At 41.3% G+C, this 14,385-nt stretch overlaps 1 protein-coding gene across 1 annotated transcript in view; it reads right to left on the bottom strand.

Annotated features, from left to right (window-relative positions):
• The window catches only part of epha10 (EPH receptor A10), a 135,634-nt gene that overhangs the window by 50,831 nt on the left and 70,418 nt on the right, over nt 1-14,385 (bottom strand). The window contains exons 4-5 of the mRNA XM_084130342.1: nt 4,593-4,748; nt 355-702 (exon numbers count right to left, since the gene is read on the bottom strand). Coding sequence (XP_083986468.1) covers nt 355-702; nt 4,593-4,748 — 504 coding nt within the window. The remainder of the gene's footprint in view (nt 1-354; nt 703-4,592; nt 4,749-14,385) is intronic.

The raw sequence follows: 14,385 nt of genomic DNA, 5'->3' as shown, positions 1-14,385 counted from the left end.
TGTGCGAATGCTGTACCTGGCAGGCTGGTGGACACGTTGACCTGCGTGTGTTTAAGTGTGTGTTTAAGTGTGTGCGAATGCTGTACCTGGCAGGCTGGTGGACACGTTGACCTGCGTGTGTTTAAGTGTGTGTTTAAGTGTGTGTGAATGCTGTACCTGGCAGGCTGGTGGACACGTTGACCTGCGTGTGTTTAAGTGTGTGTTTAAGTGTGTGCGAATGCTGTACCTGGCAGGCTGGTGGACACGTTGACCTGCGTGTGTTTAAGTGTGTGCGAATGCTGTACCTGGCAGGCTGGTGGACACGTTGACCTGCGTGTGTTTAAGTGTGTGTTTAAGTGTGTGTGAATGCTGTACCTGGCAGGCTGGTGGACACGTTGACCTGCGTGAAGAAGCGTTTGTTGGGCAGCAGCTCTGAGACGCCGTTGCGAGCCTCGACGCTGAAGGAGTAGTTGGAGTTGGGCAGCAGGTTCACGAGGGTCACGGTTCTCTCGGTCAGGCCGCTCTGCTGCGGGACGAAGCCCACGCTGGATCCACACGCCTCACACTGGACCCTCGGGGCCCTCGGGGGCCCGACACACCGACGGCAGCCCACGCTGTAGCTCAGGTCCCCGCGGCCCCCAGAGTCACTGGGACCGGCCCAGTCCAGCACCAGCGTCGACTGTTTCAGTGTGAAGACCAGATCCCGAGGAGGAGACGGAGGACCTGCGGGACGAGAGATTACAGTGAATCAATGAAAAACTTGTTGAGCTTCATTACAATAAAAATACTGAAATGTTCATTACCAGCAAAAATGTTGAGATAAGGTGAAATTAAAGAGACTGTATTGAAGGAGTGGATTCTAATGAGTGATTATAATCAAGGTATTAATCTATATTTTTCCTTTCTAAATATCACATGAGTTGAATGACTTCTCTAGGCTTATGAGATTTTACTTTGTTACAGAAGTTACCAGTGTGATTACTGAAATGTTCTGTATTAAACATCTGAGGTGACTGAGGGTCTGACCCATGATAGGAATACAGTAACAGCGCTTGCTCGTTTAGCCCGGCTTCCAGAAATGAAATACTGTATGGACTTGTGTTGTTTGAGAAAGGTCTTCAATGTGTTAAAGGTTGTATCAGCGATTTCAGGCCCAAACATAAATGATCACATTCATCTAATCTTTCCTAACGATCCGCTAGCTGTCCGCCCCATAAGCATGCCGTCAAAAATCGCGTCTCTGTAGGCAGCCTAGGCTCTGAGATCTGCACACAAAAACAATTGCTTTCACCACCACTCAAAACCAAAATAGTGTTCCAACCAATCACCGACAGGGGTGGGTGTTGTGAGGTTTTCACGTGCAGCCGTCATAGGCATAGGCAATAGGCAAGCCACCCCTGTCGGTGATTGGTTGGAACACTATTTTGGTTTTGAGTGTATATCTGTTCTGTATCTGTAAATATATCTGTTCTTATTAGGTGAAATTATTTATTAGGTGAAAAAAGAGATTGTATCCTACTAGCAGGAAGATACATTGATGCCTGTCACAAGATCATGATGATTGGAAATGCTTTGGCAATACATTGAAAAAATTGTCATGCCAATAAAGCACATTTTGAATTGAATTGAATTGATTAGTGCACATTAAATTATGCTTGTTGAGCTTGAATACAATAAAAATACTGAAATGTTCATTACCACCAAAAAAAAAGAAAAAGAAAAAGATACTCTAATTAACATGACGATAATTACCCCTCAATGAACTAATTCTTTTAAATAATTTAACCCAATTAGATACAACTGGGTGAAGCTTAACAGAGCTTGAGGCTTAAAATCACTTGAGAGGAAATGAACGCAGGCCATGGAAGAGAGAGAGGAGAAGAGAGAGAGAGAGAGGGATCGGATGCATTAATTGCTGCTGTTCTGTAGATGTTCTGTTGACTCGGGTCGAGCGGGTCGAGGACGGAGACCCGAGTCTATAATGTCGTCTGTCAAACAAGAATCTTTCAGCAGCAGAAGACATTTAAATGTCACCAGAGCTTTAAGATGCTCATCGTCAGCTGAGACCAGGAGCACTACAGGTGCAGACGCTGCCCTCACACACACACACACACACACACACACACACACACACACAATCACACTCACTCACTCTCACTCTCACTCTCACTTTCACTCTCACACTCACACTCACACTCACATATCTGAACCATTTTCAATGAATACTACTCACTAAAATGACTAATATATATTAAAGGTGTAGTCTGTAAGAATGACAGCTAGTGGTGGAAATAGGTACTGCAGTCCAAATTCAAAACATGGGAGATGGATGTTTCCCCGCCTCCTCAGACTCGACGCTCACACGGGTTCCAGTTTGACATATACTAATTCAAGCTTAATATACTCTCATTCATAGAGATTTTTAGATGGATACCGAGGTCGGGTAGAATCTGCAATCTCTGACCCAGATTGTTTGCTGGCTGCTTTCATCAACTGGCGTCCCAGGGTGTGGAAACACTATTGGCTGACCTGGCAGTGGACGGAGTCACACAGACCAAAACAAACACATATTCCAACGGAAACACACATTTCAAAGTAAGATATCAGGCTATAGAAGTTATTCTTCTGTGTGTGTTTTTCAGAGAAACGAGTATGTGAACTTAACATGTTTCCTAAATATCTGCAAACATATTATGGTATTTTTATGCTTTAGAAGAGTGAAAAACTTACATACAGCACCTTTAATGAAACAAGAATAGTAAAATAAATAAATAAATAAAAAATAATAATAATTTCTGGTGCATGCATGCGTTTAGTTTTCATTTTCAGATCAAGGTGATTGAAGAGAGCCGTGTGTCTCATAAATGCAGCAGATAATAATGAAAGTGTAATACAAACGCTGAAGCGTGAGTGTGTGTGTGTGTGTGTGTGTGTGTGTACAGAATAATTTAAGTGCAAGAAAGCATTGTTTTATTAAAGGCTCTGAAGGATTATGCAATGGGGTCCACGTGTGGCCATGAGCGCTGGGAACAGCTGCAGTCAGGATATAACACCACACACACACACACGCACACACACACACACACACACACGCGCACACACACACACACACACACACACGCACGCACGCACTCGCACTCTTTCACACACTCTCTCACACACACACTCACACACCCACACATACACACTCTCACACACACAGGCATCTACTTCATGTCTCCTCTTTTCAATTCTGTCAATTTACAGACTTTTTCTGCATTACAGACATTCCTCTCTCTCTCTCTCTCTCTCTCTCTCTCTCTGTAATAAACTGTAGGCTTGTGCTCATAAGAGGGACTGTAGAATCTATAATTAACACTATCACAGGCTCTTTCTCTGCCTTCTATACCAGCAGCCTAATCAATACAGTACGGTGTAAATAAAAGTCATAAGCAGACTCATTCAGCCCAGAATAAACAGCTGGTCACACAAGAACTGAAAGGTTAAGTGTGTGATTTCTGTCGCACTAAAGCCACTAAACAAAACTGCAAAAAAGAATGATTCTTCTGGAAATGGTTTTTCATTGGTCAGCACACATTAGCCCCGCCCTAAACTCACACCATTGGCTGAGCTGATGCTGCTGTGCTTCTTTTCAGTGAAATCCACATAATCCAATCCAATAATGGATAATAATTCTCTAGCACATTAAGGCAGAATAGGATAAAACATTTTAACTGCAAAAAGTTACATGCTTTAAATGAAAGCATATGTAATATATATAAATATAATATATACCTGTGTATATAATATTATATAAAAAAATAAAAAAATTGTTAAATGTTCGTGTCGGTCAAAAATGACCGGAATATATTTTTTTTTATTTCAATGAAATTAATGTACTATATTTTAGTTTGATAATGTTTTTTGTTTAATATTTTGTATTTTTTGTGGATTTTATGGTACTAAATTATAGTTGTGCTGTATTTATAATCCATTTATTCACTTTTTGAGCATAGACCTGAAAATTAAATTTCCAACTTAAACTGTGGTAAATCTAGAATGTTTTAGAGCGACAGACTGACGTTTGATCTCTTTTTAAAGACGACACTTGGCAGATTATAGCTGAAATGAAGAAAGTTTTAAAAAGTGAATACAGAATTTTACGTTTATTGTTATGAAAAATGTGCAAAAATACTATTTTACATTTTTATATGAAATGTATATTTTCAAAAAAATGTTTTACTCTAAAACTGAGAAAATCAAAGTCATAAATCTGAGCCAAAAATTTTAGCCTGATATCTCAAAAAAATGAGCTTTCAGTGAGATGTTCGGCTGCAGTACCAAACGCTTCCACTAGAGGAAATTCGTCTCCCATTCATTTCCAATGTGCTTATTATTATTTAGCGAGGAGCACAAGTGTGACTATTTTTACAGGACCATTTAACCTGTTCGAATCATGTCCATGATTTTTGTGTGTTCACACAAGTGCCAAAACCTTTACCAAGTTTCATACCATTCCGATGAAGAATTATATATATTTTTTTAAACGACTGTAAATTTTTTCAAAGAGCACCAGTCATTGGGAATGGTTCTGAGACAATGATGCACACATAAGCATTGACATGCAGCCTTACGAGTGCAGGGTGCGGACGGAGGGTCCAGCGGGGTCCTGAAGTGATCGTCCTCACACACACACACCACAGAGCCTTCTTCGTCAGACTTGCTGTTCGCTGGACACGGGAAACACTCCTGCTGTCGAGAAGACATCTTATACGTGCCCGGAGGACAGGCTGGAGAGAGAAACACACAGACCCGTCACAACAAAACCTGGAGCTCATAGAAGAACTCAATGCAGGCCTGAAAAATGGCATCACTTATAACCTGAGGCCAGAACAGGTTAGATGGCTTCAGACCTTATTAGCCAACATGAAAAAGAACCACTTGGGAGCATAATACGCTAGTGGAGAACTGAGCCTCCGGTAACTAAAGCCTTTCTAACTAATGAGGTTAATATTACACTATAATATATTTGGCTATTTGTTGCCTTTCCGAACAGTAAGTGATGGAAGCTCACACTTGTGAAATAGCCGAGGAGACACTCGTGCAACAATGAAATACAATGTTCAATATGGCCGCTGTAGGAAAGAAAAGTAAGTCTTGCATCGTAGTGAGAGTAAGGATGTGTAACTCAATCTACCAGCAGGGAATAACTGGGTTATGCTAACTGGGTTATGCTAACCAGCAAATCTCTGATCCCTGTAAAAGGTGCAATACTTACATGCAAATTGTCCAAGGTCATTGTCAAGGCGGATGTTAAGAGTATCATTTATAAATCCTTACACTCAGCAACATCCATCCATCCATTCATTTGCCAATCCCCCAATTTCATTTTGAGTCATTATACAATCCCTTCATCATTGCCTCAATGCACTGACAGGATCATAAAAACAATTCTCTGGAAAACATGCAGTGAATATGCACATGGATACACAGAGATGCACACATGCACAAAGTGACCCAAGCAGCAAACACGCACACACACACACACACACACACACACTCCTGTTTTCCAGCGGGGCAAGCAAAATTCGATAGACAATGGAAAAAATGCCAAATGGAATATGGAATATAAAAGCACACACAATTCAGAATATATACACAGATACACACCAAAACACAAGCACGTCTCAGCGTATGAAATGTGAAAGCGAGGCTCATGGCTAGTCAGGTTAATTCCTGCAAACAGCTCTGATAAAATGTGTGTTATCAGACCTGTGTTTGTTTTTGCTGCTGTCTTTACAACTCGACTGTAATGTGTTTCACTGCTGCCGGAGGACTGTGGCGAAAACAGCTGAAGCCAAACACACTGAAGGGAATGAGATCACAACCCATATCAGCTGACATTACACAAATCCCAGGGTCTCGAAATTAATTGTCCAATTCCACAACAGACCAGCTGGCTAAATGTGGATCAATCATCTAATGTGACATCAGCAGGGTTGATTAACAGAAACCAGTGAGATGATTGGCTCTATTCTGCCATGAGGAACTATAATGCAGATCGAGTGAAATCTAGAACCAAGATTCTAAATATCTAAAGGGAAAGGAGGCGGTGGATTAAGTTTTCAGATGCCGGAGGTACAGCATATACAAGCTAGCCATTTTTTAGGGAATTCTCTGCCTAATTTTATGTCTGGTTTTATTATCTGAAATTATGCATCATTTTAACTCTAATGGAGAACAAACAAATCATTTAAATTTGTTCATTTAGCAGGCACTTTTATCCAAAGCAACTTACAAATGAGACTAATGGAAACAGAAGCATTTAATTCAAAACAGAACACATCACAGGTAGTGCGACCGTAACAAATTTCCATAAGAAAGATTAAAATATATCTACAGAAAGATTTTCAGAAGGAAGGAAAAGCAACTTTTGCAATAACAAAACAAAAACAATACTGGAAATAAAATCTGAAGTCTTTGTCTCTCGCTGACAAATATCTGGTTTTGTGTGAGCAATCAGATTTCGCTGAGGGGACTCTTCATAACCACCCGGCTCCTTCGGACACACATCAATAAATCATAAAGAACGTAATACAGTAAACGTGAGCAATGAATTGTTTCATTGGCGCTCTGACAGGAGGTATTAATGAATATTAATAAGTCTAAAAAGACGTTTGCTTTGCTCTCCCTCTCTCGTCTCGACTCAAATGGCCTTCATTATTTTCTAGCTATAATTCCATGCCGTCTTCTTTTCAAATGTCAGGCTAGATTTGCAAGCAGCTGTCAGCGAATCAATAATTCATGTCATCATATTCAGATCACTGCCTCAATGCTGCTAATTCCAATTTATGAAAGAATCCCTTGCGAATGGAATAAATCCACATAAATGAAGGAGTGAAAGGTCTATTTTAAAGGTCCTGCCTATCATATGCTCTTCATGCTCCTGTGACGGTTTAAATGAGCAATAATAACCGTTCAGGTGAACCACAAAAACTCTGCATTCTGTAACAGTGATTATAGTGACTTTGATATGGCCTCTGCATTAATCAGAGCCACAAAAGCATCTTTTTTTTTTTTAAATCTCAAATGTCACAAACAATCACCTTCAGTGGTCTGGTAACAGTAGCTAAATTAAAATATAATTGGGAACAGAAATTCATAGAGATTTGTGTGTGGGCTCTAACCACACACCTGAAACACCCTACCAATGTACATTTTAATCACATAACAACATCCTAGCTTCCTGTGAGCAAGATTTGCGCAAGTAAAATCACTCACATTTTCCCCAGTTATGGTTTACATGACAGCCATAAATGGCTTAAACTGGACATAGAGTCCCTTTCAGAGGGATTTGGAGAGAGACGAAGGAGGCAATCTGGACAGACTTTTTCTCTTCATGCCCATCACATTCATTCTGATATCTCTGATCCTCTTAACACACCTCACCATTTTCCTTCACTCTTCTTTTTTCTTTTTATCCCACTCTTATCCTCTTTCTCAGTCTCTTTCACTCCCTCCCATTTTCTCCATCTCTCCCCCCAAATCCTTCTTCTCAGACTCTCACATTCAATGCAGCTTATCACTACCAACAGAACAATAGAAAAACCACGGACAAGAGTCAGAATTAGAGGACATTACGCAGCTCAGCCTTAATCCTAATCAGGACAGGAATAATTCGAGCTCTGCCTCGTGGGAGCACTCCCACTGATCGATCCTCATCAATGCACTTCTCTTATTAACACACAGATCTGCTATGGCTCAAATCAATGATCACCCTTGCTCACAGTCTTGGACTTTTTGGACATTCACACTTTTCTTGCATTAGAGTTCTGTGAACACTTGTTGGTTTGCATGCTTTCTTCATCAACAGATCGTGCACTGTGTTCTCCCTTCCTTCCCAATGAAACACATTAGGTCACCCACCTCAAGAGGCTCAGAGCAAAGGATGACATCATCAAAAGCGTCCAACCAGCTAATGTTGGGGCTTTGTTTGCTCCCTGTCAACTCTGATGGATGGTTTCCATTTAGCCAAGTATGGAGGAGATTTGTAAATGTCCAGAGCTGAGGCTGAGCCCGAGCCCCTGACGGAGAGGCACAACGCTGAGCAGATCCGAGAGGAGTCAGGCATCGCTACATGTGTGCACAATGATCTCCTGTCACCAGAACTCGAGAATTCAGGTCATTGCGTTTACAGATCATAGACCACTTCATGTGTAATTTCTCACAGAAGGTCCTGGGGAACCTTGATACAGAGGTAGAACTACATAAAGTGTGTGAGAGATTTGGCATAGTGATATGAAGAGGGAAAAGGGTGGATAAGAAAAGTAAATTGAGAAGGAAGGACAGAAGAAAGGAAGGAAATGAAAAATACAGATGGAAAGAAAGATGGAAGGAAAATGAAACAAGGGAAAAGAAGAGAAAGTGGGAGGGAAGGAACAAAGGAAATGGGAAACAAGGAAAGATGGAGAGACTAAAGGAAGGAAGGACAGATGTAACGAATGTAGGAAAGGAAAAGATGGAAGGAAGAGTGGACGGGAAGAGAAAAAGTGGGGGAGATAAAGAAGGAAGAATAGAAGGAAGGCAGGCAGGAAGGAAATTAAAATACAGATGGAAAGAAAGATGGAAGGAAGGAAAATGAAACCGGAAAAGAGGAGGAAGTGGGATGGAAGGAACAAAGGAACCGGGAAACAAGGATAGAGTGGAAGAAGGAAGGAAGGAAGGACAAATGTAAAGAAGGAAGAAAAGGAAGGTAAGATGAAGGAAGAGGGGGGAAGGAAAAAGAAAAAGAAAAGTGAGTAGTAAGGATAAAGAAGGAAAAGTTGGAAAGAAAGGAAAAGTGGGGAAAGTACAAAATGGAAAAGAAAATGAATGCAGACAGGAAGGAAAAGCAAAATTCATAAAGGAAGACTGAAAGAGGGACGAACAAAAGCAAGGAAGTAAAGAAAGTTTAGGCAAAGGGGGGGATGCTGAAGGAAGGAGGAGGGAAAAGAGGCAAGGAAAGAAAATGAAGTGTGCCAATGCAACATTAAATAAGCGTACTAATGTGTCGAGGTGTTTCTGTGAGAGTGAGACAGAAACTCTTGTCGGCATCACTTTTGCTCCTGCAAACAGCAGGGTAGCGTTTCACAGTGGGGAGACGGCACTGGTGAAATTGATTTCCTGTAGGCTTTCAGTGACATTACCTCTGTCCCCTCAAACCCCAATCTCAACACGCCTATATCCACGTCTGCCTGATCTCAGAAAGCAAGCTATCAGCTTTCCCTCATTAGGCTGGGAGAGAGGGATGAGATAGGAAAGCAGAGAGGAAGGAGAGAGAGTCCTGTCCATTTGCATTCTAAACCCATCAGGCGGGTGTCAATGGGTATGTTTGCATCTGAATGTCAAAGCAATTTCAGGTGCGGCACTCAAGGAATTGAGAGAGATGGAAAAGAAAAAATAAGTAAAAGCTCGTTTCTGAATCACTGAAGGGTGTCCAACTGATGAGGGTGCTGGGTTTGGAGAATGAGAGCGGGGTTGCGAATGAGATGCAGGCAAATTTGCAACATCTCTCAGAAATATCTAAGCACGACAGGTTGGGCACATTTGCAGTCTCAAACAAACACCGCTCCTTATTGTTAGCTCAGGTAATGGATACCTCTTTTTTCATTCTCCCCTTTCGCTTTCAGGCCGTGAGGCTCAGCTTGAACATTAAGTGATAAAGCAAAGTGGAAAAGAAGTCATTCCTCAAAGTTTTGCAGATGCTACCAATCGAGAATCTGAATGTCTTACATTACAAATTGCTGTGAAGTGTCCAAACGTTTCCGTCTTAACAGGTTAGTCAGCAGCAAAACCCAACAATTTAATCATAATACAAAAGATTAGAGGCGTGTTTGTTGATTGATTTCCATTTTTTGAAGACAAATGGATGTCTGGAGGCTGGTCACATTTTCCATTATCAATGGCGTAGAGGTCAGGAACGATAATGGGAAGAAGAAAAATGGGTAAAGATAGAAAAGGGGGGAAAAGGAAAAAGGGGGAAAGACAGCAGAGGAAACAAAAGCAAGGAAGGAAAAGAAAAGGATTCTTATGGACCAAGCGAAGACTCATGGAAAAAGTTCACCTTTATGAGAAAATACAGTGATGGTAGCACCTCTGACATTTGACCTTAGTGCCCAAGGGGAAAAGGGGGATGAGAAAGATGATAGAGGAAGCGGGAGAAAGCATAGACCAGGGGTGTCCAATCCTGTACCTGGAGAGTTTAGTCAAGTCAATTCACCTTCATTTATATAGTGCTTTTAACAATACAGATTGATTCAAAGCAGTTTTACAGAGATAATAGGAAATTAAAGTAACAGAGATTGTTTTAGGCTTTACAGCAGCTCTAGAATAAAGTTATTGTCCATTTTGAATACGTTTTGATTGATTCACTTCCGTTGCAAAGATCATTAGTTATTAACTTAGGGGCCGCTAACACGACACCGTTCTAACTAAAAACAGAAACTTTTAATGCGTTCTGGCCGTTCATTTGCACAATAACGGTGTTTGGAGCTTGAGAACGCAAACCTTGAAACAGGCTTTAAAACGTTACAACTCCGTATAAACTTCAAAAACGTGAATGTGTGAAAACGGTGAAGGCGTGCACATGTATATTACGTGTTTGGTCTATAGGTTAAGATTCAATCCTAATTAAACACACAGAACTATTCCAGGTTAATGTGTCGGAACAGCTTGGAGCTACACTCTGCTGGACATTGGTCTTCCAGGAGCAGCCCTGGTACAGAACATACATGGAATACCTAGACAGCAACATAGTGTCGGCCCAGATCCGGGCCACATCTGGTACATGTGGATTCAACCAGTCCCAGATGTGGGCCGGATCTGGGCCAACACTATGGTGCTGTCTGGGATAAAATACCCAGTGACCTCTAATCAAAACCTCTGTAGTGCCTCTGATTCTACCTAAGGGGCAAAGGGGGGAAGGAATGAAAAAGGAAGGGATTGAGGGTGAAGGTATTGATCATGTCAAGAAACATGGTTATGAAAAGATCCACAACTGTAGCGCTTCTGACCTTAGTGCCTAAGAGTCGTTAATGCAATTGGCCACGAAAATAACAGGGTGGTCCACCTTTGGAAATCGAAGGGAGTAAATGATTGGGAAGACATGACATGATCGATGGTAAGGGTAGGTGGACACTGGTGGGTCTGTAAGGGTTTTAAAGTCAGGGTGACCCCCGTTGAGATATGAGAGGCTGATATGGATGTACAGGGCAGGAGGTCATGAAGGTTAATTAACAGTGAGCCTGAAGGATCTGGAATTGGCTTCTAGGGAAAAAGCAAAGCGTCAGCATACATAAATGCCTATAAGATGACAAACACTCACTAGCTCTGCAGACACAAAAACGTGTGACCCTCCAGAAGTGCAAGAATTAACCGGGTTCGTCAGTCTGGCGTTTGCATAAAAAATGAGGCAGAAACACAATCAAGGCCACAATTAAGCTGTGAAGGTAAAAGGCTTGTGACCTTGTTGTGTAATTAACAGCTTCTTCTTTCATTAGTTTTTCTCTTTTTTTGAAGTCCCCATTTTAATTAAGACACAGGATGCTGTCGGGAGAAGTTGAAAGGGAAGTCGAGACATTGCTAAAATGGGGAAAATAAGAATTAGAGCTCGAGGTGCAGCTGCGACGAGGAACGGGGGAGCGAGAGAAGATGAGAGAAGAGAAGACAGACAAAGCCTGAGATTATGATTACAGGGAGGAGGAGGAGGAGGAGGAACACAAAGAACCAAACAAGCGTTTACAGTGAGAGACATACTGTAGACAGACACTAAAGGAATGGGGAAAAGCTAGGGAGCGCCACTAATTGAAATGTTTGACTTTACCCTTAAAAATCAACATCTCTTTTGCATTAATGCAGCGTTTTAAAGTGTCAATATGGTTTCTTTGTTGGGTTGTCGAATGCCTTTTTTATTTCAGCCCTCATCCACCATCAGCTCTGACTCAGAACATTCTGTCACTGCTTCATCTGGGGACACCGTGATTACACAGGATCAATCAAGCAAGTGCACTTCATGATAACCTTCAGATGAAACACAGATGGACATTAAACGCCACAATGCTGCTTGATGAGTCTCTGTGATGCCTGAATGCACAATACATGTAATTAAGATCATATGCATTTTGACACATTTATGGGGCAAATGCTATTAGAATCATAAACTTCAACAGACTGTAAAGTTGCTGTAAGTGAAATCAAGTTGTATCACAACGGTTGTTCAACATTCAGCCATTCTCAAAATTCGGTGAGTATTTAATAAGATGATTTAAAAAAAAAAAGGTACTCGCATAAAAAAAAATAAAAAAAAATAGCACTCTACAATCCAATCTATAATAATATGAAGTGGTTTAAATCTGAATAGTTTTGAACATTGTTTTTTCTTTTCTTTTCAGCTGTCACATTCATTTAATAGAATATGACATTTACAGGTTTTTAACTAATTTTGTTCGCCCAGGCAAAGCATTAGTGTAAAGTGTAAATAGTGCGCAAAAAAGCTACATTTTTTATTTTTTTGTGAAAACCTTACACATTTTTTAAAATCACCATTTTTTGAGAATGACACTACAGTTAGGCTGCGTCTGAAATCGCATACTGTCTTAAGTAATAGGAAATTATTTTGAATAAGTAATGACCACTAAAGAAAGTATGTTCTATATAGTATGAATGTGTGTAGCATGAATGTAATCTGAAAGTACTACATTCGCCATATTGTCATCATCATGTGACCTACAGCGTCAGTGTCGTTCATAAATCCTCTCCCATGGCCTCATGGGAATCCTAAGCATACTTCAGAATCTCATCGGAAGAAGCAAGTCATCCAGGGACTTCTTGCCGACTCTTTTATGAGTGCTGTACAGTAGATTCAGGCATACTTCTTTTGCCATTGAGTGTCTTTCGCCTACTGTACAGTAGGGAAGTATGTGAATTCTGATGCAGCCTTAGTGTGCAGCAAGCCTCCTAAAACGTAAAGCATCATGGCGTAATCAAATATCCATAAAATCAAGAGTAAAATGTATGAACGATGGAAATCGTCAACTTGTGCATGCTTTTACCAATCCCTAACAAACTACTTTACCCAAGACAATTTACTGCATACTTGTAGTGACATTCCCCATAGAGTAACCTGGGACAAAATGTCTTGTTCAAGTTCAACGATTCTTCAGACAAACCACATCCTTTCCTCCACCAGCCCAGATCTTTATCCGCTAGGCTATACCAACCTTGCATTTATATGGATTTTTCCAACACTGCTTTCACAAAACTGTAGAAAAAAACGCCTGGCATGGCTCTACAACAGCGTTTGTAGCTCAGTGCATTAAAGACACTGTAGGTCACCAGAACGATGTCCTCTGACAAAAAGTGAACACTCAAGTACAATATCCAGTACACTGCTCAAACTGTGCATAAAGACTCGGACAGAATGTGTTTTCGCCTCTTCCACGCCAGCTCTGAGGTGGTGTTGGGTTGTTCACACACACCAGATGGGTTTGGAGTGTGTGTGGGTGTATCTATTGATTTCTCCTGGCCTGCGGTCTTCAAGTGCTTCTCTTCCTCCTCTCGATCCAGACTCGCTCCCGTCTAAGGTCTCCATCGCTCTTGGCAAACGCTGGAGCTGTAACCCGCCAGACTAAGCCAAGTGTCCTCCGAAACCTCCTCTCTGGATAATGGACTTTGCAAGAAACATTGTGTAGGATGTTTGTAATCACCAGAGATTCAGTAGGGATGTTTGTAAAGATCTCCAGCTTGGCATATGCTTCTATATTTTGCTTCCTCCCTCGACTGCAATATGTTTTCCTGCACTAGAGTTAAAGATACAGGCTGGTGAAAGTAAGCTTGTAGATTCACACTATCGCCTCTGCATGTCTGAGCAAGTCACTGAATAGAAGGGATAAAAGTTAGTAAATAGACACCAAAAAGTTAAAACATTGCAAAAGCTGTTTTATGGTATCTTATGGTGCTTGTTTCTGGGAGATGCATGACAAAATCTGACTTTCATCAGCTAGCATTGCTTAAAGAGAGAAACACACAGAAGAGAACCATGGCAGAAACTTTAAGGGAAAATGAATTCCCATTTGCCCGTCACCTCTTCCATCACTCCTTCCATACCACGTTTTTGTTGCTAAGAGTAAACGAGCGTAAGCAACCTATCGCCAAGCTTCATCAGCGCTGCGAGAGCCGGTGCTGTGCCAAGTGAATCTGCACGCTCCCAAAGAATCAATAGCTTGTTTTTAATGGAGAAATCCTGGAGCGCTGCAGAAAGGCAAACAGAGGCGCGTTCAGACGTTAGCGCTGCGGTCGGAGACACACACCAGTGAGTCTGACGCTGTTGAGACCGTAGTTATGAGCGAAGTCCCACCGGTGTTAGAAAACTCTCCGTCAAACTTCAGACTC

Source organism: Abramis brama (genome assembly GCF_963993115.1).
Source record: "Abramis brama genome assembly, chromosome: 12".
Lineage (NCBI taxonomy): Eukaryota > Metazoa > Chordata > Actinopteri > Cypriniformes > Leuciscidae > Abramis > Abramis brama.
This window is presented reverse-complemented; position numbering and strand designations above follow the sequence as displayed.